The following is a 25,621-nucleotide window of genomic DNA, read 5'->3' as shown; positions in this document are numbered from 1 at the left end:
GTTCATTCAGGCCAGCAGGTGCCCCGATGGCCAACATTTGCCCGGCTCGGATCTGCTAGGTTTCAGCACCGCCCGAGGGTGTTTTTAAAATGCACTTTCCAGGAGCTGCCCAGCTCTCTGGATGCCAACAGCAATGGGCAACTGGAGTTTTCAACCAGGACCGGACTGATTCTGCTGCTCTGCCTGGTTTCATGAGCCCCCTGATGGCTTTGAAAGGCGCCCTAGCCCTGGAAAGGGTGGTGAGACTTGGCTATGGGCAGCCCCTCCCCAGCACCCTGTGAAGATGATGTAGGTGGGCCCACACAAGCCTCTGTGAGTACTGGATGACCCTTGCCCCCACCCCAGCAGTAGCGCAGAGCCTGGTGCCCAGGACACTAATGCACCCATCATTGATGGCCCTGTCGGTCACCAAGTCTTCTAGAGCCCTGAACGTGAGAACCAGGAAGTCTTGACTTTGATTTTCAGCTCTGCTGTGTGACCTCTTTGGGAATCAGTTTCTCACTTGCAAAGAGGACATGATTCCACAGAAACCACCTTGAGCTTTGTCCCATGCCAGGTCCTTCTGATGAGACCTCTCATTTACTATATTGTCCCCATTTTCAGGAGAAGGAATTCTGGCCAGACCAGGACTAGCTACCGCCACTCAGCCTGGCTACAGAACCCGATCCTTTTAAGACATCTTAACACAGAACTTCTCCTATTGACTGAGGGAACCCCAGCATTGCATCTCTGGCAGTTTGTTTGAAAGGCAGCCTCCCGGGCTGCCACTCCTAAAGTTTGGGAACCCCCCCTTCCCCACGCCAAACTCCCGCGCTGTTGTCTGGCTAGGATGGGCTGGTTGGCACGCGGGTGTGTCCACTTTATTAGGTGCCGGGAGAGAGGAGGGGCTTTCGTGAAATAAACCAAGCAAAGCACGTAGTGCGCATTCAAGGTGGATTACTATTGCTATTTCCTTTGTTGCTGTTCACCAGAGATCTAATTAACGCTAGCTAGCCTCCTTCACTGTCCCAGGGGAGTTTCCCTCCGGAGATGTGGGAGGCTGTGTGGTGGAACCAGGGTGGGAGTGGGCACGGAAACCACCCAGCGATCTGTCCCTCCTCCGCTCACGCCCCAATTCTGTTCGCACCTGCTTCTTTCCAGAGCCTGCAGGGTGTGGAAGGGACAAGGCACGACCAGCAAGAACGCTGCTGCCAGGACTGAAGAACTTTGGAGGTGGGCCCCTTGATTCCCTCAAGAACTCTGTTGCCAGGACTGAAGAACCTTGGAGGTGGGCCCCTTGATTCCCTCAAGAACTCTGCTGCCAGGACTGAAGAACCTTGGAGGTGGGCCCCTTGATTCCCTCAAGAACTTTGCTGCCAGGACTGAAGAACCTTGGAGGTGGGCCCCTTGATTCCCGCTCCCGGCCATTTCGGCCCTGGGGCGGGGCGTTTCCCCGTCCCCGCAGTGTGCGAAGTCGGCGTGCGCTAGGACCGCGGGGCGCCGCCCTCCGCTGCTATAAGAAGCCGCGCTGCCGCCCCACGCGGAACCCGCGACTCAGAACGGTCCCGGCGTCCTGACTCGCGTTGGACCCGAGGCCGAACCGGCCACTGCGCAGTCGACGCCAGCCCAGGGCCTGCGCGGGACGCGCGCCAGGGGACCCCCGCCGCCGGCACCATGGGCGCTGCCCACTCCGCGTCCGAGGAGGTGCGGGAGCTCGTAGGCAAGACCGGCTGTGAGTATCTCGAGGGGGACGGGCGCGGGGACACTGGCGGGGACCGCCGGCCGGTTGGCACGGGGAATCCCAGCCCACCGCCGCCCGGCCGGCTTCGTGCCGTTTGCGGTGTGACCTTGGGCTGGCCGGCCCCCTGCGCCTCAGTCTCCCCCACCTTCCAATGGGTCCTCACCGGCCACTTTGCCGGCTGCGGCGAGGAGCCCCGCGGCCACCAGCCCGGCCTGGGTGCTCTAGAATCTAGAAGTTAGCCGGCACCCTCGGGGCCCGGGGACTGCGGACCCAGCAGGGAGCAGCGTCCAGGCTCCCGCGGCCCGGGGCAGGCACCGGGGCGGGGAGGGCGAGCGCCTGGCTACGCCCAGCTCGCGCGCGCCCTGCGCCTGAAAGTCGTTTGGGTTCACGCGGCGCAGGGGGTGGAAAGTTTTGAAGTCGGCGGCAGCTGGGTGGGAGCCGCGCCCTGACGTCGTCCTCCCACCCGTAAAATGGGCTCCGGTGGGCGCAGCTCCCCCGGCAGCTGCGAAGTTTTAGCGAGGCAGCGCCCGCAGAGCAGTGTGCGGGCGCCGGCGACCTTCCTGGAGCCGGCAGAGGCGAAGTGCACCAGGAGGTGGGACCACGGAGCCGGGGCCGAGGTGACCCCAGGGACTTGACAGGTGGAAGCACCGGTCTGCCCGCTGGAAACCTGACCGTGGACCCTCACCTCGGGGCGGGGCAGGGGGTGGGCGGGTTCAACCATGGGCTGTGAAGAGGAGTGTGGACTGTAGCAGACCAGCGAGGCCACGGGAGCGAGCAAGGTGGCTTTGGAGGTGGACAGACCGGGTGTAAACCCTGCCAGCACCACGTCTTTCCTAGCTGTGTGACCTTGGACTAGTCATTTTACCTCTCTGAGTCTTGCTTTCCTTCTCTTTGGAATGGGATTTCTGCCAGTACCTAGTCCATGCTCAAGAAACGGGAGCCGCAGATGTTATTTCTACAGAGGAGCTGGCTCCTGGCACCTGCTTTGAGCTAGTGCAGACAGCGAGCATCTGTAGTCAGTATGGGCGGAAACCAGCCATATGTGCGGGGGCTGAAAGATGACTCCTCTTGACCCGAATCTGAACACCTCTTTCCAGGATAATTGGATGGAAATTACAGAAACACCTTAACTAGAGAGTGCACATACACACATGCCCATGTACACACACACATGTGCTGATATCTTCCTGTGTACGCGTACATAACTATCAGCAACCAGAGGAGAAAAGGTGTGCAATCGATACATAATATGGAACTCTTTTTTAAAAGGAGAGAGTCTACGAGTATATATTTGTAATTGCTTTATTTGCATCAAGGACTCTGGAAGGACCCGCAGGCAGTAAGAATAATGAATATTTATGGGGGATTGGGTGGAAAGGATGAAGGGGGAGTGAGCTTTTCACTGTAAACTTTGTTATGATTTCATTTTGAACCACATGCAAATATTTTACTTCTTTAAAATGTTCTGTAAAGTCCAGTTCAACCCCCAGGCTAACGGAGCAGGTAGGAAAGGATTTCCCCTCTCCCTGACTTCCTTGGGTTTCCCCTGGTTTTATTATGTCTTGAGTGGCCTCTGGTAGTCCCTCACTGTCTTGTATCTGGACTGGTGGAGATGGGGATTCTCTGTAGCTGGGAACCCCTTACTCCGCCCCCACCCCCACCCCCCGCCCCAGAAGTGTGGGCTGGCCACCAGCTGGCCGCATTTCTCAGGCAGCCCCCACAGCAGGCAGGCAGGCAGGCAGGCAGGCAGTCTGGGGGAAACTGGCTGGTTGTGGGTTTGACAGGCGATGGAGGCGCAGAGCATGCTGGGAATCTTGTCAGTTTCCTGGGTCCCTCTCCATGGGGGGAGGGGGTGACAGATGCCGACTGTTGCTGCCCTGTAGCTTTCCTAGATGTGGCTGATGTGGTGTCGCTTCTTACTGGCCAGAACTCAGGTTTCGCACCCCAGAGGGAGGCAGGAGGAAGGCAGCCGAAGGGGATCAGGGAGGGGGGGTCCGAGGGAGGATGAGCACCTTCCTTTCTCTGAGCTGTAAGTAAATAGAAAGTTCTCCCTAGCCCTCTGAAGGGGCTGGCACAGTCTGGGCACTTCTGCCCATTCAGCAAGTATTCATGGACCAGGGAGAGGCTGATGTTCCCGAGGGGGGAGACACAGTGTAATCAGATCAGCTCCTAGGTGTCAAGCTCTACAAAGGGGACAGTGTGGGAGTGTGAGAGTCGGGGGAGGGGCAGGGACACAGTTCTGTAAGGTGGACCCGAGGGCCTCTCTGCAGAGGTGGTAATGGAACAGAAACCCGAATAAGGAGGAGCCAGCCATATGATCGGTGGAAGGTGCGTTTGGGGCAGTGGGAACAGCAACTGCAAAGGTCCTGTGGCAGGAATAAGTTGAGGACAGTGAGAGAGACTTGCATGAGATGAGGACGCATCCCTAGCCAGGGCTCAGTTTGTGGCACAAGCCTGATTTAAGGGGTCTTTCTAGGTATGTGGCTTTGGGTTAATGTTCAGTAGTACTGGCCATGCTTTGAACACGTGTGTATGCCCCAGTCACTCTGAGCCCCAGCTAAAGTTAAATCTTGGTCTCCCTTCTTCCCGGCCGCACAACCTTACGCAAGTTGTCATACCCCTCTGAGCATCAGTGCCCCATCTGGATCCTGGGTTGCTGGGCTCTCCTGGGGGCTCGGCCTGGTCCCTTCCCGGGGACTCCGTCTGGAAACTGTGCGAAGGGCAAGCATAGGCAGCTGATGGGTCCTTGGGCATCGGGTTCTGTGCTGATCACGTGGAACGCACGCTGGTGGAATCTTCTGAGTAACCCTGAGGGGTGGTGGCGGTATTGCTGTACTATAGATGAGGAAAGTGAGGCTCAGAAAGGTAAAGCAACTTGCCTGCAGCCCCACAGCTTGTCAGTGGAGTAGTAGAGGGGGGTGGTCACAGGATCCCCAAGTCCACTGTCTTGCCACCTCCCTGTTCTCACTGCATTCAGTTTTCTCTGCGATTTCCAGGAACCCAGGAAAAGCCTGCCCGTATGTTTTTTCTCACCTCCAGGCCTCTGCGCAAGCTGCAGCCCCTGCCTGGAGCGCTTTCGTGTTACTGAGCATGCTTCGGTATTTACGCACGGGGATGCCTCTGCATGAAGCTCAGGCTCAACGTCACTCAGGGCTCCGCTGAGCTGGTGGTCCCTCCCAGAAAGCCAGCCCTGGCTGCTTACTCTCCGTCCAGCTTTTGTGGGTTAAATGCTCATCCCCCGGACCCCGCAGCCCCTGCATTCCCTCGCATAAAGCACACCTCAGAGCCTGTTATAGTTGTGGCCTTTGTCACCTGACTCCGCCTTGAAACTTGGAGTTCCCTAAGATGGGGATGAATGTGTGTTCTCACCTTTATACACTGTGTGTGGTCCTCGCTGAGAACAGAAGGGGTTCACATGGAACGGGGGGGGGGTGCGGACGACCCTGGGGACTTGATGACTCGGGAGTATTGCCCAGGAGAACGCCTAGTCCCTCTCCCCCACCCCACACCAGCTGGCCTTGGCCTCGCTGGTACCCCCCAGCCCCCGAACCCCAGCTTCTATGGCTTCCTCCTCATGCATCCCGTTGGCTTCGGCGCTTAACCAGCTCCACCAAAAATAGTGCTGTGCACTGGCTCTCCCACGCAGGACATCGCCCACCTCCCCTTGCCGGGTGGAGTCTCACTGATTGGTTGAAAACATAAACAAGCATTCCCGACCATCATTGCTGAGCCAAGACAGCCGATTACCTAGATTGTTAAAAACTCATTAAAGACCGGAGGGAAGGCATGCTGGTTGTATGTGTGAGCTGGGCTTGCTGTTCCAGCCCAGTGTGTATCCCGAGGTGTGAAATGGTCCCTGGACAGGAAGGAAGGCTCCTTAGGAATCACTCACCGGAGTCCATTCCCCTTCATCACCTTGAGCTGGCCGGCTTCCTGTTCCCTGCCCTGTCCCCCCTGCCCCCAATCTGTGCCTGCTCCTGGACTTGGAAAGAAACTATTAAGAGGAGGATTCTGGGAAAGGTGAAGGGTCTGTTTTTCCCTTCAGTCTCCAAAACAGCTCCACAGGCATGTCTCTGCAGAAACTGCCAGAAGGGAGGAAAAACAAACCAATCTCCCCGATCTCGAGTTCAGATCGAGTAATGGTAACAGCTAATGTTTACCCGGTGCTAGTCATTTGCCAGATGCTGGGCCGAGCTGTGGAATTTATCCATATTTGCCCATGGGATCTCCCAGGCACACTGGTGTGCCCGTTTTATAGATGAAGAAATCGAGGCTCAGGAGTGATAGGACCTGCCACAGGCTCCTGAGTAGAATCAGGGTTCCATTCCTGGTCTAAGCCCCAGACCTTGACATCTGGGGAGGGAACCAACGATGGAGCTGCCCTGTTTCACTGGATTCTTGCCGCTGGGCAATATTCCGGGGTTAGAAAGTCTCCAAGTGGCCCCGGGCTGTGGCCTCACCCCGTTCACCATGTGTCGCGTTCCCACTGTGCTCCGGGCACGGGACACCTGGTGGGTCAGGTGCCGCCCCGTCCTCCAGATGCTCTGGGCTCGAGGGGGAAGGACAGGCTGACCGGGCCGCTGAGCTCTTCCTGTTGTTGCCAAGGCATGAGAAGTTACAAGGCTAACGAAACCTGCCCAGCTCCCTCTCCATTTCTTCTGGAGTGACCAGTGGCTTTTAATCTAGGGAGTCTCTATACCCCATGAAAAAGGGTGCAGGACTGAGTTGTGTGACTCGGGGAACAGACCCCCCCCCCCCCCAGCACTCATCAGTGTCTCAGAACAGTGAAGATGTAAGGTCAAGACCTCAGGAGGGAGGCCCACGTGGCCCCAGCTCGCTGGAAGCCTCTCCACGTTGGTAAGGTGGGGGTATCCGGCCCTCCCCTGCCCACCTTCCTGAGAGTAGAAACGTGCAGGCTGGTTTTGGAAGCTTTAAAAATGACTGCATAGCAAGTGAATTTATTTCCTGGGCACCCAAAAGTAGCTCGTACTCTGATCCGTGCTGATCCTCTGTGATCTGTCCCGCTGGGCCCCGCCCTCTCCCCATCAGCAGTAGCTGCGGGGCCCAGGCTGGATGCCGGTGGTCCTGGGGTGGGCCTGTGCCCTGCGCTGCGTTACTAAGACATCTGGGCCCCTCCAAGCCATCATTTCCTCCCTGTTGAAAAGGTGACAGTTGACCAGATGATCTATGGTCCCTTCGGCCAGCTGGGAATAAGACCCCTGCTGTTTTTTCTGTGACATTTCATATCAGTCCTCTTCTCATCCCCATGAGAGCCCACAGAGGGCAGGATTATTGTTGTTCCCAGTTTACAGATGAGGAAACTGAGGCTCAGACACACGAAGTAGCTGCTTAAGACCTCGTAGATGTTGAGTGTGGAACTCAAATTCAAAACCAGGCCTTCCAGGGGTTGCCTCTTTTCCAAATTTGAGGAGAAACTGCCTCTCCCACATGACATACACCCCACCTGAGACTCTAAGAGTCTGCGTCTCTAAATCTGGGAGAAGCCACACTGCTGCCCCATGATCTCATTAATTTGGCGATGGGAGAAGTGGACCTCGAGGCAAAAAGGGTTGGTTCTGGGTGATGTGGAACGTTCTACTAGAGTTGTGCGCTGCCCCTGGGGAGGGTGAGCTCAGCAATGGGCAGTGTGAAGACAGCGAGGAGCCCTGGGAGGACGAGGCGGGAATCTGTTACCTCCTCCATTTCCCGGGTCTCCCCGCATGGCTCACGCCTGTTGCAGAATTTGTTTTCTCAGTGTGGGAGCCGTTGGCCGTCCACTCCAAGATTAGTAGTAATTAGATCCTTTCTGCATCTTTTTTTTCTTGCCTTTCCTACCCCCACGCTGGCAGGATATTTTGTGAGTTAATGGTCCCCAGAACACAGCACGAATTTAATCAACACTCAGATACAGACAGGACCCCTTGGGTGTTGATAAGATGCTTTTTACTTCTGCAAAGCACTTGAGTGTCTGTTGTCTGAAGCTGAGGGAATGAGGCATTTTGGGCTCAGAAGTGCCCACTGCTCTGGGAAGATAATGCTGGTGGCACTGAGCAAGGTGACAGGGAGTAGCCTGGCACCCTGGTCTTGCCGGCTGGCCTGTCTCCTGCTCTGACTTTATTATTAATTCATAAAGCCAGAAGGTCGAGTGGGTGACTTCCACTGGTGGCAGCCACCTCAAACACTAGGACAAAAGGCCCTTTGTCGTCCCAGCGGTGTGACCTTTGGGGACTGGCAGGTTGTCAGAAGTGGGTCTTCCGTTCTGGGCACAGCTCCCTGGGGAATGAGCAGGAGCAGTCTGGTCTCAAGGCCGAAGTACCTTCTGGAGAGAGGGCAGGTGGCCAGGCAGGAGACATCAGCACTGTTGGCTGTCTTAGGCATCCATGGAAAGAGGAGGTGGCTGCAGTGAATGACGTCCCTGTGCACTGAGGTTCCTCCTGGCACCCATGCCAGGTCCCAGTGATCAAAGAGCCCTGAGCGAGTGCCCAGCCCCTTACAGGCGTCACCCACCTGGTCATTCTAAGGAGTTCTTTTCTTGTCCTCACCTGCGTCCCTGCGACCTCAGCCAGAGTCCCACATGGGCACACCTTGGCCTCCCACCACCTTGGCCTTGACCAGCATTTATTTTTTTTATTTTTATTTTTTTTAAATACTTTATTTATTTATTTTCAGAGAGAGGGGAAAGGAGAAAGAGAGGGAGAGAAACATCACTGTGTGGTTGCCTCTCATTCGCGCCCCCAACTGGGGACCTGACGTGCAACCTAGTCATGTGCCCTGACTGGGAATCGAACCAGCGACACTTGGTTCACAGGCCGACGCTCAATCCACTGAGTCACAGCAGCCAGGGCTTTGGCCAGCAGTTAGATGTGGGTTTGATTCACAGTGCTGGTCTTCACTGACGTCTAGGCGGGTAACTTTTGCCTCCAAGTCTCAGTTCCCTCGTCTGTAAAGTGGGAACGTGTCGCAGGGCTGTTGCTAGTTAAATGAGAATGAGTACAGCTCCTGACACATTGTCCGTGTTTGATGTGGTTGCTAGGTACTAACCGTTTTGAATATAAACCTTTCAGGAGCTGGCTCCATTTCCCTCTTTTAAGGGCATTCTCTAACTTGCTCCAGTAGCTTACTCCATTTTTGACGTGTCTGCCATCTTTGATGTGCCTGAAATTAATCATTACCTTGCCCTTGGGCCGATGATCAACGGCCTTAACATGCTTTAATTTGTATCACTCTTTAATACGTTTTCTTTATTTTTAAAATGTATCGGTTTTATTGTTTTGTGCAGGCCCTGTTAATTATTGCCACTGCTCTTTTGTATAGCTTTAGTTTTCGTCTTATGTAATATGTCTTTCTTTGGGTTTTTTGATGAGTGTCTGTGCGTTGTCAGTTTTGTCTGAAAACATCTTTGTTTGCCAGCATACACAGGTGACTCTTTGGCTAGGTATAAAATTTGAGGTTGTTGCATGTTTTCTCTTAGCACTTTATGTTCTCTTGTTGTGAAGTCAGCTCTTTTGTCTGATATTTCTTTGTAGAAATTTGTCTTTACCTGTTTAAAATTTTTGCTGTTGTTTCTTACAACACTGTGTCTTAGGTGTGGATTTACCTTATGTTTATCCTGCCTGGGAATGTTTCATGCTGTTTCATTCTAAAAATAGCTCATGTCTTCCATCATGAAAATAGTATCTCTTTCCTTTCTCTTTATCTTCTTCCTCAATAATTCTTATAAGAAATATGTTCGATCATGTCATTCTGTCCTGAATGCCTCTTTACTTTTATTTCGTGTTTTCTTTTCATTGCTCTGTGCTGTATTCTGGGTCATTTCCTTATATCTGCCTCCCAATTCACAAATTCTCTCTCCAGCTATTACAACTTTGCTGCATTAACCTGACTATTAAGTTTTTTAATTCCAATGGCTTTTTAAAAACATTGTATAAGTTCTCTATGGTTTTCAAATTCATTTCTTTGGTCATAGAATACTACTCTTTCTTTCTTTTTCTTTTTTTTTTTGGCAGTAACTTAAAGCTGACTGCATAGTCTCTTCTGTTTCACCTTCCTGGGATGCTGATCCTTTTGTTAATTGTGTCTGCTGATTCTCCCATATGGTGGTTCATTTGCTTGTGTGATTTGGTTTTTTATTATGAGCTCATCTTCAACTGGGCTGTCTCCCTCTGGCTTCCACATCCTTCCAGAACCATCATCAGCTCCAGATGTATACTGAGGCCGAACCAGAGGAGATGAGCGTGCTGAAAGTACCTCTCCCGTGAGAGTCCCACGCGCGCTGGTTACAGGAGTGCCTCGCATGGTGTGTGGCACTGACTGCCCTGGGTACTGTAGGGCTTGCACTGGTCTGGACACGCTCTTTCCCGTGTGTCTTAGTTTGGCTTTCCTGCACCACGAATGTTTGGATTTCTTACCCGTGCATGGCACAGGCTGAGTTTCGATTCATCACGGAGGCCGAGACGCCCTCCTCTGCCCCCCAGCCCATCCTCAGCAGAGTCAGTGTCCTTGTTGGCTCTGTGGGCCGGTGGGAATCGTGTTTCTGGCCCATCTCACACGGAGAAGCAGCCTTCTGTGCCTCAGCCTTTGATGGGAGTCTCACTGCCACTCACACAGACCCCAGGCCGCTCCTGTCAGCCAGTGGGCTGGGTAACCCCCGCCCCGGCTCTGAGGGCCTGTAACCACTGTGATGCCCGGGCCACCTCCACAGCATCTGGCCTGCTCCCCCTGCTGGGCCTGAGTTCCGTCCCCGCTTCTTACACCTGGGGGTTTCCTGTTCTTTCAAACTTAGTGGGGTATTTAATTTTTTTTTTCTTATTTTATCCATTGTTTCATGTGTTTGTAGTGGAATGGAGAGTCTGCTTGGTCGAGCCTCAGCATAAATCTGGAGCTGAAAATAGTTCTGGAAGGATGTGAAAACCAGTTTCTTAGATACTCTGAAAGACACCCACTCTAAATCTCTACTGGTTCTTGGTTGCTTCCCCCACCCACCCCTTTTCCATCTTTAGTCTTTTATTAAAATGGAGACATCTTTGTCTTTTTAATGACATAAATGATATATATTCATTATCCCACTCACTTCTCCATGTTGGCATACCGTATAGCATGCGGTTTTGAGAAGAGATTCCGGAGACCAAGACCTGGGTTGAAGTCCCAGTTCTGGCATCCATAGCTGTGTGACCTTCAGCAGGCGACTTAACCTCTCTGAGGCTCAGCTTCCTTATTTGTAAAATGGGTGTGATACCCACCCAAAGAGGCAGGCATTATCCTGAAGACTAAATAAGATAGGATCTGCCAGGGCTGGCTTGGCTCCTGCCCCTGAGTAAATGCTAACACACGGCAGTTATCATTACTTTGTGAGGCAAATGGCAAAGGGCAGAGCCTGGCCACGGGGAGCCGAGCGAAGATGAGCAAGACCCAGGCCGTGTGATTCGGAGAGTCACGTACACCCACTCGGACAGCTTCCCAGGTTGTCTCATTGCTCAAGCGGGGAGAACACTTTCTAAGTCAAGTCACTTCACTCTGTCCCAACTTCCCCTCCAGTCCTGAGAATCGGAGGTTTCAGTCCATGCAGAGAAAATCCGCGGACATTCAAAACAAAACCGAGGTCCGCAGTGCCCAAGGTTAAAATATTGGGTTGCCCAAAAAGTATATTTAGTTTTGTCCATATGATGGCTCCAGTAGTGCTTAGTTGTCTTTAACTTCATTAGAAACAATTTTGTTAGGTTGTGTTGTGACAGCTGTTATATCAGCATGCATTAAAAAAAAAAAAACACTTATAAAAAGTTGTGAATTTTTATGCAGCCATTTTAATATTGAAGATGGAAGAAAATAGGCAATGTTTTCAGTGTATTATACTTTATCATTTCAAAAAAGGTAAAACAGTTGAAACACAAAAATACTATTTGTGCAGTGTATGGAGAAGGTGCTGTGACTGATCAAACATGTCAAAAGTGTTTTGTGAAATTGCTTGGTATTATTAAAATTTTGGCCAAATGATTCTTTGCTGTGGGGCTGTCTTATGCACTGGAAGACGTTTAGCAGCACCTCTGGCCTCTACCCACTAGAAGCCAATAGCAGAGAGAGCGGACATACTCCAAGTATCCAAATTAATAGTTATCAGTGCAAATGAAAAATGTGTCCTTTATTTTATGGAAAAAACAAAACGGACTTCATGGCCAACCCAATAAACGCTGACACCGTGCTGGTACGGGCCTGCGGCAGCTCATACCAAGAATTCCTTGGCGTTTGCACTTACAAAGTAGGTTGAAGTATGCATGATGAGGGTTTGAAGGTGCTGGGTCAAAGCCAGCAATTAATCTAGTTGCTGCTTCTGCTTTGGCAAATAGACTTGGGTTTCGATAACTCCCTTCTCGAGGCCAAGTGCGTCTTCGGTTTATTTCAGAACCCTGGCAGCAAGGGTGTGGTCTGCAATGTGTACGCACTGGATGTGTGGCCTCCCAGCGGGAGGCAGTTGAAGGAGAGCATCTGGGCAGCAAGCACCGGGTGGCACCTCGTGCGCCAGGCATTCGAGGGCGGGGGCGGGTCCCTTCCCTGCCGTGGAGGGCCCACGATTAGTCACTGCTTTGGCTGTAGCTCCAGGCAGCGGCGCACAAGCTGCCTCTTCCCTCCTGAAGAGCCTCCCAGGGCCCAGGGGATTATTGCTTTAGGGCAGAGTCATCCCTCCGGTGGCAACTCCGTTGTCACATGCTCCTCTAGCCGGGCCCAGTGCCAAGTGTGCATGTGATATTTCTTAAATTGGGGCATGATTCCCATAACATAACATGTACCATCTTAGCCTTTTTAAAGCATGTAAGTCAGTGGTCTTAAGTGCCTTTGCAGTGCTGTGCAAACAAAACCAATATTTCCAGAACGACTTCATCACCCCCAAAAGAAACTACATGTCCATTAGCAGTCGTTCTTAGCCCCCCAAACCACAGCCCCTGGCTACCACTAATCCACTTTCTGTCTCAGTGGATTTATTTATTTTGGACATTGCACATACCTGGAAGCATGTAATAGAGGACTGGTGACGGCTTCTTTCTCTTAGCATCATGCTTTCCAGGTTCATCTATGTGGCATGTGGCATGTGGCGTTCCTGCATGTCTGGTGCAGTCGTCCCATTGTACGGATGACTGGTCACCAATTGATGGGCATTTGGGAGTTGCCACCATTCGGGACTGAGCCCAGTGTGATGTGCTTTTGTTGTGTTTCTTCGGATGCGCAGCTTCCTGAGGGCGGTGCTGTTATTATCTTTGCCTCACGGAGGACGGGGTGGCAGTCCCAGGCAGAGAGGTGGGCAGGACATGGAGCTGGGGCTCGAGCAGCAGCTCTTGGCAGTGACGTGAGCGCACCTTTGTCCTGCCTCACCTCTGCATTCGCGTTCGGGACTTCGACCGACGCCTGGGTTGAAGTCCTGGCCAGTCTGTTGGGACACTTGCAGCAGGAGAGCTTCCAAGCCACCAAGCCTATCCCGGTGATGCCGCTTGGTGCCCACATTCAGGCTGGTGCAGCCTGGGGAGGCAGGGCGGCTTCTGGGAACCCCTGGAGCCAGCAGGAACGGTGCCTTGAGCACTCCCCGCCTCCAGCGCCTCTCCCCACCCCACCCCTGCACCTGCACTGCTGCACCTGCCGCGTCTCCGTCTCCGTGGGTTCCCAACCCCATCATTTGCATCCACCCTCCATTCTGTCACCAGGCACGTGGGATCTTGTTCCCGGCCTTAGCAACCTCCATTAACTTGGGGTGCAGTCTAAGCGCCATAGCCCGACCTGCGCAGCTGCCCCTGCCCCGCCCCTGCTCCCCCGTTCCTTGGCTGCCTTCCACCCCTGCTGAAGAATTGGGGCTTCCTGAGCTCGCGCCGCCCTGCCTCTGCCAGCGTGGACCCCCAGCCTGGCCCCTGGGCCCAGTCCATCGCTCCCCTGCCCAGCTCAGCCGGGCCCAGTCCCTGGCCCGACACCCAGTCCAGCCCCAGCCCCAGCGTTGGAATCACGAGCTGCCGGGTCTCGACTGCCGCGGGGACTGCTCCCCTGGCGTTTCTCGCAGTCCCGCCGCTCTGCCCGCCGCTGCCGCCGACAGCACAGCCCGACCTTCCCGTCCTCCCCGTCCGGACGAGCACCGCTGGTTTATAACTTCATCCGTTGGGCTTCCATGTAGTTTTATTTTCTGGAATTTCTGGTTATTTTTGGTTTTGAGGTAGTTGTATTCCTTCTTAGCTGTGGAGGGAGACGGAGCGTGTCAGTCTAGGCCTCCATCTTGGCCAGAAGCTAATCTACTTTTTTTTAAATACCACAAATATTTTATTTTTTAAAATTCTCACCTGAGGATATATAATAATTATTGATTTTAGAGAGCGAGGAAGGGTGAGAGAGAGAAACATTGATCTGCTGCCTGCCATACATGCGCTGACCGGCCATTGAACACACAACCTAAGTATGTGCCCTGACCGGGAATCGAACCCACAACCTTTTGGCTACGGGATGGTACTCCAACCAACTGGGCCACGCGGCCAGGGCCCTAGCCTACTTTCTGCATCTGTAGGTATCCCTGTTCTGGTGGCTTTGTGTCTGGCTTCTTTTTCCCTTGGCACTGTGTGCTTAAGGCTCACCTGTATTGTGGCCTGCGTCAGTACTTGATTCCTTTGTAGGGACAAATAATGTTCCATCGTATGGGTGGACCACGTTTTGTGTATCCATGGACATCTGGGTTGGTTCTACCTTTGGGCTGTTAGGAATAGGGCTGCCGTGAACATTTGTTTACAGGTTTTGCTGTGTGGGTGTAGGTTTTCATTTCTAAGGACACACGTAGTGGAATTATTGGATTGTATGGTAAATCTAGGCTTAGTTTCGTGAGAAGCCCCGCACTGTTTCCTGCAGGGGCTGCACCATTTTCCCTCCCAACCAGCAATCTTAAGAGGGCTCCAGTTTCTCCACATCCTTCCACACACTCATTTTCTGTTTTAGTTTTCTTTACACTCATCAAGGTTGAAAATGTTTTATTTTAAACAAGATTATGCAAGTGATCCCTGTTAATGTTAGGCCGATTAAAGGAGAGATAAGCAAAAATAAGGAGGAGAGAAATGTCCTATAACTGTATCGTCTGGAAACAATTTACTGTTTTGTTATAAATCAAGACGAGCTTGTCTATCAATACGGACTTCCATATAAACGAGATCTTGTAGCCTGTTAATTTCCCACGTAATGATATACCATGAACATCGTTCTGTGTCCCTCAACTCTAAGAAAAAAAATATTTTAAGGCTGTGTAGTATTGTCTTTTAGGATGTACTAAGATTTATTAACCAGCTTCCTGAGGCTCAGCGTTTCTTTACCTCTTTACTGTTCTAAACTGGCAGCAAGGGTTATTCTTATCTGCTTTGCTTTGTACTCTTGTCTCGGTTCCTCAGGATTCGTTACTAGGGATTACGTTTCTGCTCAAAGCGCATAGATTCGCCTGCTCCACGACCGATATAATGAGAGACGGAATCACTCTAGATGTTGTTAGGAGCTAGATATGTAATGTAATGCTCCATTTCCTAGTAGCTCCATTAAAAAAGTGAAATTAATTTTGATCATATACTTAACCCATGATAGCTAAAATATTATTTCGACATATACTCAACATCAGAATTATTGAGGCAGTTTACACTGGCTTGTATCAAGTCTTTGGAAGCCGGTGTGTGTTTTAAACTCCGGCACATCTCAGTGGGGACTCCCCACCTTACAGGGGCTCAGGGACCAGTGCGGCTGGTGGCCCCCTATTGCTCAGTGTAAGAACATGAACTTTTTTGTTTACGCTTTGGATACAGAGCGGTAAGTCACCCCCAACCCCACACACACACATCAAAGATGGGGCCATTAACCCTCCGCCAGCCTCCTGGAGGGGCCTGAGTTTCCCTTAGGTTGAAATCTGAAACCAAGATCAGGAGGTGGAGAGGCACTGAAGCAGCAGTGTCCCTGTCCCTGGTCCCCATGGCAACTGTGACCTCACGAGGGCCTGGAGAAAGGGCTGCCTGAGGAGCAGGGAAACTGGAAGTTTCCTTCCCAGGAACTCTCGAGGACAACAGATAGGACCTTTCGCAGTCCTGGCTGTGTGCCTTGGCCACGCGCCTGTCAGGTTCCAATGGCCCAGACTGGGGGGGTCCAGGGTCAGCCCAGGGAGCCAGAGCTGGGGAAGTGGGGAGCTCAGCAAAGGGCTCAGCTCTGGGCTCAGAGGTGGGAGGTTGTCACCAGTGGGCGTGTGTGCACACGCACTTGGGATGCAATTAGCTGGAAATTCTGCATTAGAGAGACCTTGTCTATGGTGATTTCTAGATTGTACAGCTCTCCCCACCTGGGCGACCTTGAGCAAGTCTCCGTGTTCCCACCTCTAGAATGGGGATCGCTCCGTGCCTACCCGATAGGACTGACCAGAGGGTTATGTGAGTCAGGGCTTACCAAGGGTGGAGCTGAGGCAGTGCCCAAGACCCAGTAAATGCTTCATGAACGTTGGCTTTGGTGGCTGCCATGATTATGCATGTAATTGATGCTTTTAATGGCTTTATTGACATAGAGGTCGCAGAGCACATTCCACCCATTGAAAGTGTACTCAGCTTTTAATATAATCACAGGGTTGTGCAGCCATCACCACAGTCTAATCTTAGAACACTCCCCCCGTGCCCCCCACAAAGAAAGTTGGTGCCTGTGAGCAGTGACTCCCCCCTGCTCCTTCCCCAGCCCAGCCTGGTCTACTTTCCGTCTGGGATTTGCCTCTGAGCGTTTTACATGACTGGAGTCAGGCAGTGTGTGGCCTTTGTGACTGGCCTCTTTCATTTAGTGTGATGTTTTCAAGGTAATTCATCTTTAAGAGAAGTTATTTAGAAACATGTGTTTGGCTGTAATTTCTGATCATAATTCCTCAAGTTAGACCCAGGTACTCTTTAACCAGCTGATCTAATCTGGTCACCCAAAGGGAGGCAGTATGGGGTGCCAGTAAAAAACAAACAAATAAATAAGTAAAGTAAATAAAATAAGTAAAATAAATAAAATAAGTAAAATAAAATAAAAATTAAATTTAAAAATGAAAATTAAAAAATAAAAAGTTAAATAAAAATAAAATAAAATTAAAATTAAAATTAATACAAATAAAAATGATAAAAATAATATAAATAAAATAAAATTTTAAATCAAAAAATAAAATCAATAAATTAATAGAATTTAAAAATTAAATAAAAATAAATAAAATAACATAAATATAAATGAGTTCAAATCCTGAGTCTGCCTCTTTCAAGTGACTTTGAGCAAGTTATGCATCCACCCTGAGACTCAGTTTACAATTCTGTAAAATGGGGACAGTCTGCCATTCATAGGGTCACAGAAAGGATTAAATAAGAACACGTTTGCCAGGGATGTGGTCTGTAGCCAGTGGATGACTCATCAGTAATATTTTAAAGCTCTCTTGGCTATTCCATATGGCACCATATTGTGTGTTTAAAATATTCATTACATGACTAATAAATATAAATTGTGCATAAGAAAGAATTGGAAAAACAGATGAATTAAAGCAAAACAAAGTCTTTAATCCCAGTATTAAGAGATAATTGCTATTATTATTTTGAGAAGACAAGTCTAGATTTTCTTTCAATACTTATGTATTTGTGTATATATATTTCCCCCAACATGCTGCTTTTAGACATTGTATGCAGAACACATTTCCATATCAAATATACAACTGTATTTATTTTTTAAATACAGAATTTTTATTACAGTTGACATTCAATATTATTTAGTTTCAGGTGTACAACATAGTGGCTAGACATTTATATTGAATATAGCTTACAAAGAGGTCACCCTGATAAATGTGGTACCCATCTGACACCACACGTTTTATTACAATAGTAATGACTATGTTGTCACGTTAGGGAAGTCATCTGTCATCATTTCTTCAAATAGGCTCTAAATCCCTTTCTCTCTCTCTTTTCTTTATGGTACCCCTATGACATGAATTTTTTGTGTGTATATTTTATTGATTATGCTGTTACAGCTGCCTCAATTTTTTTTCCCTTTGCCCCCTCCACCCGGTACCCTGTTCCCTCCAACAATCCCTTCCTGCTTAGTTCATGTCCATGGGTCATGCATGTAAGTTCTTTGGCTTCACCCTTTGCTATTCTTAACTTCCCCTTGTCTGTTTTGTTCATACCAGTTATGCTTTTTGATCCCTGCACCTTTTCCCCCATTCTCCCCTTTCCCTCTCCCAGCTGATAGCCCTCCACATGATCTCATATCTATGGTTCTGTCCCTGATCTAGTTGTTAGTTTTGTTTTGTTTTTTTAGATTCATTTGTTGATTGTTGTGAGTTTGCTATCATTTTACTGTTCATAGGTTTGATCTTCTTTTTCCTAAATGTGTTCCTTTAACTTTTGTCATTTTAATTATGATGTGTCTTGGTATGGGCATCCTTGGATCTAGCTTGTTTGAGATTCTCTGTGCTTCCTGGACTTGTATGTCTATTTCCTTTGCCAAATTAGGAAAGTTTTCCTTCATTATTTTTTCAACTAAGTTTTCAATTTCTTGCTCTTCCTCTTCTCCTTCTGGCACCCCTATGGTTCAGATGTTGGCACATTTAAAGTTGTCCCAGAGATTTCTAAGCCTCTCCTCATATTTTTCAATTCTTGTTTCCTCATTCTGTACTGGTTGACTGTTTATCTCTTCCTTATGTTCCAAATCATTGATTTGAACCCTGGCTTCCTTCCCTTCACCATTGGTTTTGTGTGGAGTTTTCTTCATTTCACTTAGCATGACCTTCACTTCTTCTCTTATGTGTTTGCCGTACTCAATCATGTCTGTCAAGTCTGTGAACATCATTATCATCAGTGTGTTTGAACTCTGCATCTGTTAGATTGGCTATATCCTCATTGATTAGTTCTCCCACTGGAACCTTGATCTATTCCCCCTTTTGAGCCATACTTCTGTGTCTCCTCAACTTGACAAGTTCCTGTGTTTACCTCTGTGTCTTAGATAGAGCTGTCACATCTGTTATATTGTAAAGGGCAGAGCCTTAGGGATTTGTCAGTATGGGGCAACCTGTTTCACCACGTTGTGGTGCTGTATGTGGGGTAGGGGTCAGAGAGGAAACAATGCCACTTGCTCGGCACTTGCTTCTTTTCCCGTCACTTCACCAGCTTCCCGTATGGAACTGGCACCCCTCTAGCTGTTGCCCTGGTGGTGCTCCCAGAGTGGGTAGGTCTGAAGACATTCTAGAACCATGGAGGCCTCTAAACAGACTCTCCTGAGAGACAGGCAGTTTATTCCACTGCCCCCGCCCGCACTGGTTTTCACAGCCCGAAGCAATGAGACTTAATTTTCCTGGTGCTGGAACCATGAGCTGCGCCATATGCCCCAGGACTGGGATCGCTCCCCAGGTGTCCCTCCTGGTTTTTATAATGTGTGACTGTGCTTTCTGCCGGCCTGCCGCTGCTGCTGCTGTTGCTGCCTCTACCACACTATCCTCTCCGCCCTGGCTCCACCCCTCCTACAGGTCTAGATGAGTATTTCTTCTTTATATCTTTGTTGGAGTTCCATGCAGTTCGATTTTCTGGTAGTTCTGGTTGTTTTTCTGTTTTGAGGTAGATGTCATCCTTCTTATGGTTGTGCAAGGAAGTGAAGTGTGTCTACCTTCACCTCCATCTTGGCCGGAGTCTGTCATGAATGTTGTTATGCTTGATGTTGTCCTAGAGGTTCCTTAAGCTATGCTCATTAAAAATTTTTTTTCTTTTTGTGCTCTTTCGATTGGGTGTTTGTCACTACCTTGTGCATTCCCCTGCCTTATCTAATCTTTGTCGATCCCTTCTACTGTATCCTTCTTTATAGTTATTCTTCATTTCTGACTGGTTATTTTTTTATGGTTTCTGTCTCTTTATTGACGTCCTCACTGACTTCATCTGTTCTTCTCCTACCTTTATTCCTATCCTATAACCAGTGTTTTGAACTCTGTTTCTGGTAGATTGCTTATTTCCATTTCATTTTGTTTGTTGTTTGTTTTTTGTCCTATTCTTTCATTTGAAAACAAAATTTTAACAACTCGGCTGATTCCTTGCTTGTTTCCATGTATCAGGCAGGTCTGCTCTGTCTCCCAGCCTTGGCAGGGTGGCCTTATATAGTCAGTGTTCTGTGAGGCCCAGGGGTGTTCTCTGCCTGCTCACACGAGCCAGCGCTGCAGGCCTGTCCCCTGTGGGTTTGTGTGCCCTTCTGTCGTAGTTGAGCCTTGGCTGCTGTTGGCACGTCAGTGGGAGGGAGTGACCCTGAGGCTGACTGGCTGTGAGGACTGGCTGTGGTACGGGGACTAACCTTATGAAGCTGGATTCGCGTTAGTGGGGCTCTGGGGCCAGCCGAGTCCACCCTTCCGTGTGTCATTTGTGGGGCTGTTTGGGGGGCAATCGGGCGTGGCCTGAGCCAGCTGAGTTGGTTCGAGTCAGCATCATGGGTGCACTTGACTGGGGCGTGATGGGGGCTCTGGGGACTGGGCACATTCTGATTCTTGACCCAGGTGCAGGTTACACAAATGTGATCTCAGAAGATGTGTGAGTCAGCACACTCACGGGCGATGGGCTTTTTTCTGTATGCGCGTTACATGGCAACAGAAAGCTTACTTGAAAAGCTCAGTAATCCTACTCAGCAGGAATTTAGCCCGAAAAAAATAAATGCAACAGGTACAAAAAGATGAATGCAGAAATGTGTTCACCTGTGCATTCATTGTCATAGCTAAAAACCTGGACTCGGCCTAAGCAGATTGGTATGTTTTGCCAATTTAAAAAAGTAGGATGCCTTTAAAAGTGGCGGTCTGACTTGTGGTCAGAATGGTGGAGTGGACAGACGCTGTGCCCGCCTCCTCCCACGGCCACCTCAGACCTACAACTAATAGGACGACCACCCTTGAGAACCCCTTAGGCCAGCCGAAGAGAAGTCCTGTCACTAAGGAGATACAGAAGCAGCCGTGGGGAGCCTGGTAGGAGGCCCAGTGGCGTGGAACTGGCTAGTCCCACACCCCCCGCGTGACAGTTACAAACCAGGAGGGATGGCCCAGCTGTGGAGGTCCCCACTGGGGAGCAAGGGGTCCCAGCCATACCCCAGGCCCCCCAGCCCAGGCCCAAGGAAGGAAAGTCCCCACAGCACCTGGCCGTGAAAACCAGCAGGGACTGCGCCCAGAGGGCTGCTGGGGTCCAGGTTTCACTTGAGGGGCTCACTCACTGACAGTGGCAGAGGGACACATGGGGAGGACCAGGCTCAGGCGACGGCTGGAGGGCAGGTAGGTGTCTGGGTGGCTGTCTCCCAGGAGGGAAGCACAGGCAGGTGCCACCGCTCCTTTGTTGAGCCTCACCCCCTACTGCGGCAGGCTCAGGCGGGCACCATACCGGAGCCTCCACTGACCCGGCTAACACCCCGCCCCAGCCCCACGATTCCCTGAGACCCCGCTCCACCCAATTCAAGTCTGAGGCCCCCGCCACTTCCAGCAGCTTTTCCCCACAAGCAGCCCCCTTTGGCTCACGCTGTGGACTTTCCTAAAAGCTCTCAAAAGGTCCACAAACCCCAAACGAGCAATGACTGGCCTCAACATTCCCTGTACCTCTTGCTAAGAGGCCTCAAGCCTGGCCAAAGTGGCGACTGATCTCACGTTGCGCTGTAACTTCCATCTGGTGGCCCCAGGCTTGACATAGTCGTAGCCGGTGTTGGCTTGGAGCAGAGCTTCCATGAAGCGGCCGCCAGCCCAGCACAAGGGTGGCTGGCCTCAACCCACATCAAGGGGCCCACCAAAGGGTTCCAAGCCCAGCACTAGTGGAAGCCAGCCTCAGGTCACAGCATAGCCTCTCCCAAGTGCCACCAAGCCGCACAAGTGGCAACCAACTTCAGGTCACTTGCTGGCTCTCACCAGGCGGGCCCCAGCTGCGCATAAATATTAGCTGGTGTGGGCCTGCGCCCGGTATGTTTCTCACTGCAGGCCTCCCAAGCAAGTTCCAGCACCAGCCTGAGCCACCTCCCGCCTCCCTACTCCTCTTAAAATTAAAAAAAAAAATTTTCAATTACAGTTGACATTTAGTATTGTATTAGTTACAGGTGTACAGCAGAATAGTCAGACATTTACATAACGTACAAAGTGATTCCCTCGAGAAGTCTGGCACCCACTGACACCGTGTGTAGTTATTAGAATAATATTCCCTGTAGCCCCTGGGCTGTGCTTTACGTCCCGGTGACCGTTCTTATACCTGGGCGCTTCACCTTGTTCACCCAGCCTCCCTCACCCCCAGTCGCCTCCTGTCTGGCCACCGGCAATCTGCTCCCCGTATCTGCAAGTCTGTTTCTGGTTGGTTTGCTCATTTTGGTTTTTAGATTCCACATCTAAGTGAGACCGTGTGGTATGTGTACGGCTGACGTACTTCTGGTATGTGACCGCATAAAGCCTGTTTCTCAGCGAGGAAAGACCGGTCTTCAGCAGTGGGGGAGGATATGACCTCATAGGGCTGGAGAAGCAGAAAAGGACCTGGGTCCCCATTGTCCCGTCCCAGGACCAGCTGCTGTCAGGAATAGCTGTCGTATTGCTCAGGGGGTCAGAACGGATGACCGCAGAGCTGCACTACCAGGAAGAAGGGAAGCCTTTGTGGCCTCACCGCCTGCGGCTCGGCTCTGCACTGGGTGGAGGTGGCGTGAGAATGGATGGGAGAGGAGGGGGCCGGCCTCCTTGTCGCTCCAAGTCCAGCAGCCAGCAGTGTCTCTCTCTCTCTCATTTTCTTTTCTTCTCTTACTCTGCAGTCTCGTCTGACCAGATCGAGCAGCTCCACCGGAGGTTTAAGCAGCTGAGTGGAGACCAGCCCACCATTCGGTAAGTTCGGCTGCTGGGCTTGGGCGTTGAGCCGGTCCCTGGCTCTTGGGGAATTTCTCTTCCCTTTTGTCTCTTTCCCAGAGTGCCAGGTGGCTCTGGAAGAGCCGCAGGGATGCCCATTTCCTGTCCTCGTTTTCATCCTCCTGGTCCCTTCTAGAGGAGACGCTCTCCCCTGGGAGGGAAAGAGACACCCCTGTTTCTATTGGGATCAGAGAAGTATAACTTGAGCGAAGATAAGGTGGGGGGGGGGGGTGGAAGAGCTAGCCAGCCACCTGGCCTACCCCTAGCTTCCCCCGAACGTGCGCCTGGACTCCTGGGCTTGGAGTCCCAGACTCAGGTTGAAGACCTGTTAGGTGCCAGCACCCTGCCCACCGCTGGGTGCAGCCCCGGGCGGGGGCGCAAGTGCAGTCCTGAAGCCCCTCTCTTGACTCAGCTTCCCCTCGGTGGCTAGTTCTGACTGTGGGTGAGGCGGTGGGGTGGCAGCCTTCGATTTCTGCCAAGGAAAATTGCCGCCCTGCATTGCGACTTTAGCGTTCATGTTTTCAAAGCTGCAGGTTACACTTCCCAAGAGGACACATGTTGTGCGGCGCTGTCTTCCGGGAGAGTGGGTTTAGTCTGCAGTGGTGACGGTTCTTTGGAACGAGGTTAATGATAGATCCTTGTCAACAAGTGGGTCCAGGTGGCTGAGGGATGTTCAAGGTGAGCCACAGTAACCAGTTTCCAAGGTGCAGTGAATGCCGTTCTGCCAGACTCCAACAGGTGATGTTTCCTGAAATAAACAGGGTCTTAAGGTGTTGGAACTTGGAGAACACACCTTGTAATAATCCAGGAAACCTTCCTTCTTCTTAGCACGCAGACTTAGATTGCACTACTGGCTATGGAAACCGATGTGTCAATAGCTAAGTTCTCTTGGTTTTGCAAACAAAGGCACCTTGTTAACCCCAGGGCCGCATTCACAAAGCGCCCTCTCCAGAGCTTAGGCTCTGTGGCCTCCAGGTCTGTGTGGCCTCCGCGTCCCCGTCAGAGGTGGATTTAAAGACAGTCAGGACTTGCACCTTTCATTCTGCTTCTCACTCACTCTGTCCCGGGAAAGAGAGAGCCTGGCAAGAACTCCGGGCTCTGGTGGGGTCACATGACTGAGTCTGAGCCAATCACCATGGCTTGGGCCAGAAATGCAAATTGTTTTTTTTCTCAGAGGTCCAATGGGAGGGGACCCTTTTGCGTGCTGGCTGTTGGAACATGGAAGCGTAAAGGCATCGTCATTGCTTCAGGAGTTCAGGGGCATGTTGGGGTCCCAGGCGGTCAGCGCCTGAGCTGGTGGACCTGGCCGCCTACGGCTCACAGCGGGGGCTGTGTCAGGGCCCCTTTCTCAAGGTCATTTTCCAGCACACGGCATCCCCAGCCCTGTCACCAGCCACCCCGGGGTTCTTGCGGGTAAGAAGCTTCACCGAGTCCCGGTGAAAGAATTTGTCTGGCACCGGACACAAGCGTTCACAGATGGCAGCTGTTATTGTTTGAGCACGTTTCTGTGCTGTCCTGCTGGAGCCTGTTACTTCTGTCCTGTAACCCCCACGAGAAGTGGCGCTGGGAAGCCTGTTCTCCCCCCTGTGCACGTGGCTCACACAGCCCACGTGTCTGGCCGGGGTCACACAGCTCGTAGGTTGGAGGAGTTGGGATTCGAACCCAGTGTTGAGATCTTGCTGTAAGGAAGCTGGGACTTGGCGGGTGACTTCTGAGGACCTGGGTCTCCCTGCTTTGCCCTCTAGGACTGTCTGCCCTTCATGTCCTGCAGTGGTGGCAGCGGCGGCAGGGGCGAGAAGTGGCAGTGCGTGGCTCTCATCACCGCAGCCCCTGCCGCATGTCTCACTGGCTGTGCTGGAAAGCTAATGTCGGCTGCCTCCGTGGCAGGAAGCGGGTGGACTGACCACAGCGTCTTCTGCAGACAGGCCTGCAGGAAGGGCCTCCTCCCAGGCGCCCTGAACTCCTTTACCTAATGCTAACCCACAGCCCTCCACGCCCCGGAGAAGGCAGATAGGGCGGCTTTTCAGCTTCCTGGTTTTTCCTGTCTGTCTTCTTGGGGCAGAAGGAATGAGCCCGGGGCTGCGATCTGGTGTCCAGCATCGTTCCCACTCTGCCAAGGGTCTCCTGCGTGACCTCAGGCCGGGCCTTCAACCTCCCTGATCCCTGGGCCCATCCAGGGGGCTCTGGCTGTGCTGGAGTTTTGCAGCAGGGAAAGGACTCATTTCTTCAGTGTTTGGAAACCTGCTGGTGGAAGCTGGCCAGGTTGGGACATTCTGTCCCATGAGAGAGCCATGACTAAGATTCCCTAGTGTGGCCCCAGCACCCCAGTCGGTGAGGGGTGTGGGAAGCAGTTCCTTGCACCCTCCCATAGGGGATATTTAAAAACCTTGAGTGCAATAGGTCCCTTTTAAAGAGACCATTCAAGCGTGCAGGCTTAGTACATACACAAGATTTGCAAGTTGCCCTTAAATGCTTAACAAAGAATGGGGTTTCGGAATTCGTGACTTTAATAAGTTGAATATAGCTTTATAAAAACAAATGAGGTAAAACTGCCAAAATTGATTTTAAAAATTGATTCTAATTTAAACCCACTGTTTCCTACCTGTGTTTGGTGGGGTAACTTTCTAAAACTCATGGAAGGACATCCAGGGGTTGTGGGGCTGCCCCAACTTCTGAAAAAGGCCTTGGCCTTGGGGCAGCGGACCTGCGCTTTTTCCCACCCACGTTTTCTGTGCAAAGGCACATGGGTGGGAGAACCACCCTGTGCAGTGGGGAGATTCCCAGCCCTGGAAGCAGGAGCCAGTGCTTCCAACAGTAACCAGCACCCAGATCCCCCGGGGATTGTGTTCAGAGGCAGGCTCTGAGGCAGCGGGTCTGGGGCGGCCAGGAATCTGCATTTCTCACGGGTTCCCAGGGGTGCCGCTGGTCCAGGGACGGCCCTTTGAGGGGCCTGCCATCGCCTAGGAAGAGCTGGGCTAAAATGGGGTGTGGCCCCTCCTCCAGAGACCCCACAGTTTACGTCTCATGGCTCAGTGTGGGAA

General features: G+C 51.4%; 1 protein-coding gene and 1 long non-coding RNA gene across 3 annotated transcripts in view; both read left to right on the top strand.

The window, feature by feature from the left end:
• The first annotated feature begins 1,334 nt into the window (after window positions 1-1,334).
• TESC (tescalcin) overlaps window positions 1,335-25,621 on the top strand; it is a 36,684-nt gene continuing 12,397 nt past the window's right edge. Inside the window, exons 1-2 of one of the 2 annotated variants that reach the window (XM_090291171.1) lie at window positions 1,335-1,711; window positions 22,490-22,559. In XM_090291171.1, coding sequence (XP_090147297.1) covers window positions 1,654-1,711; window positions 22,490-22,559 — 128 coding nt within the window. In that variant the 5' untranslated portion in view covers window positions 1,335-1,653. Of the gene's footprint in view, window positions 1,712-22,281; window positions 22,379-22,489; window positions 22,560-25,621 lie in introns of those variants that run through there. The other variant, XM_090291170.1, reaches the window with a different exon arrangement.
• On the top strand, window positions 2,054-5,013 carry LOC149996868 (uncharacterized). The gene is made up of 2 exons (XR_016513996.1): window positions 2,054-2,312; window positions 4,760-5,013. It is a non-coding gene; the product is annotated as an uncharacterized LOC149996868 (long non-coding RNA).

This window comes from Furipterus horrens, unplaced genomic scaffold (genome assembly GCF_987537825.1).
Source record: "Furipterus horrens unplaced genomic scaffold, mFurHor1.1.pri manual_scaffold_11, whole genome shotgun sequence".
Taxonomy (NCBI): Eukaryota; Metazoa; Chordata; class Mammalia; order Chiroptera; family Furipteridae; genus Furipterus; species Furipterus horrens.
The sequence above is the reverse complement of the archived record's forward strand: the minus strand, read 5'-3'. Positions and strand labels throughout refer to the sequence as shown.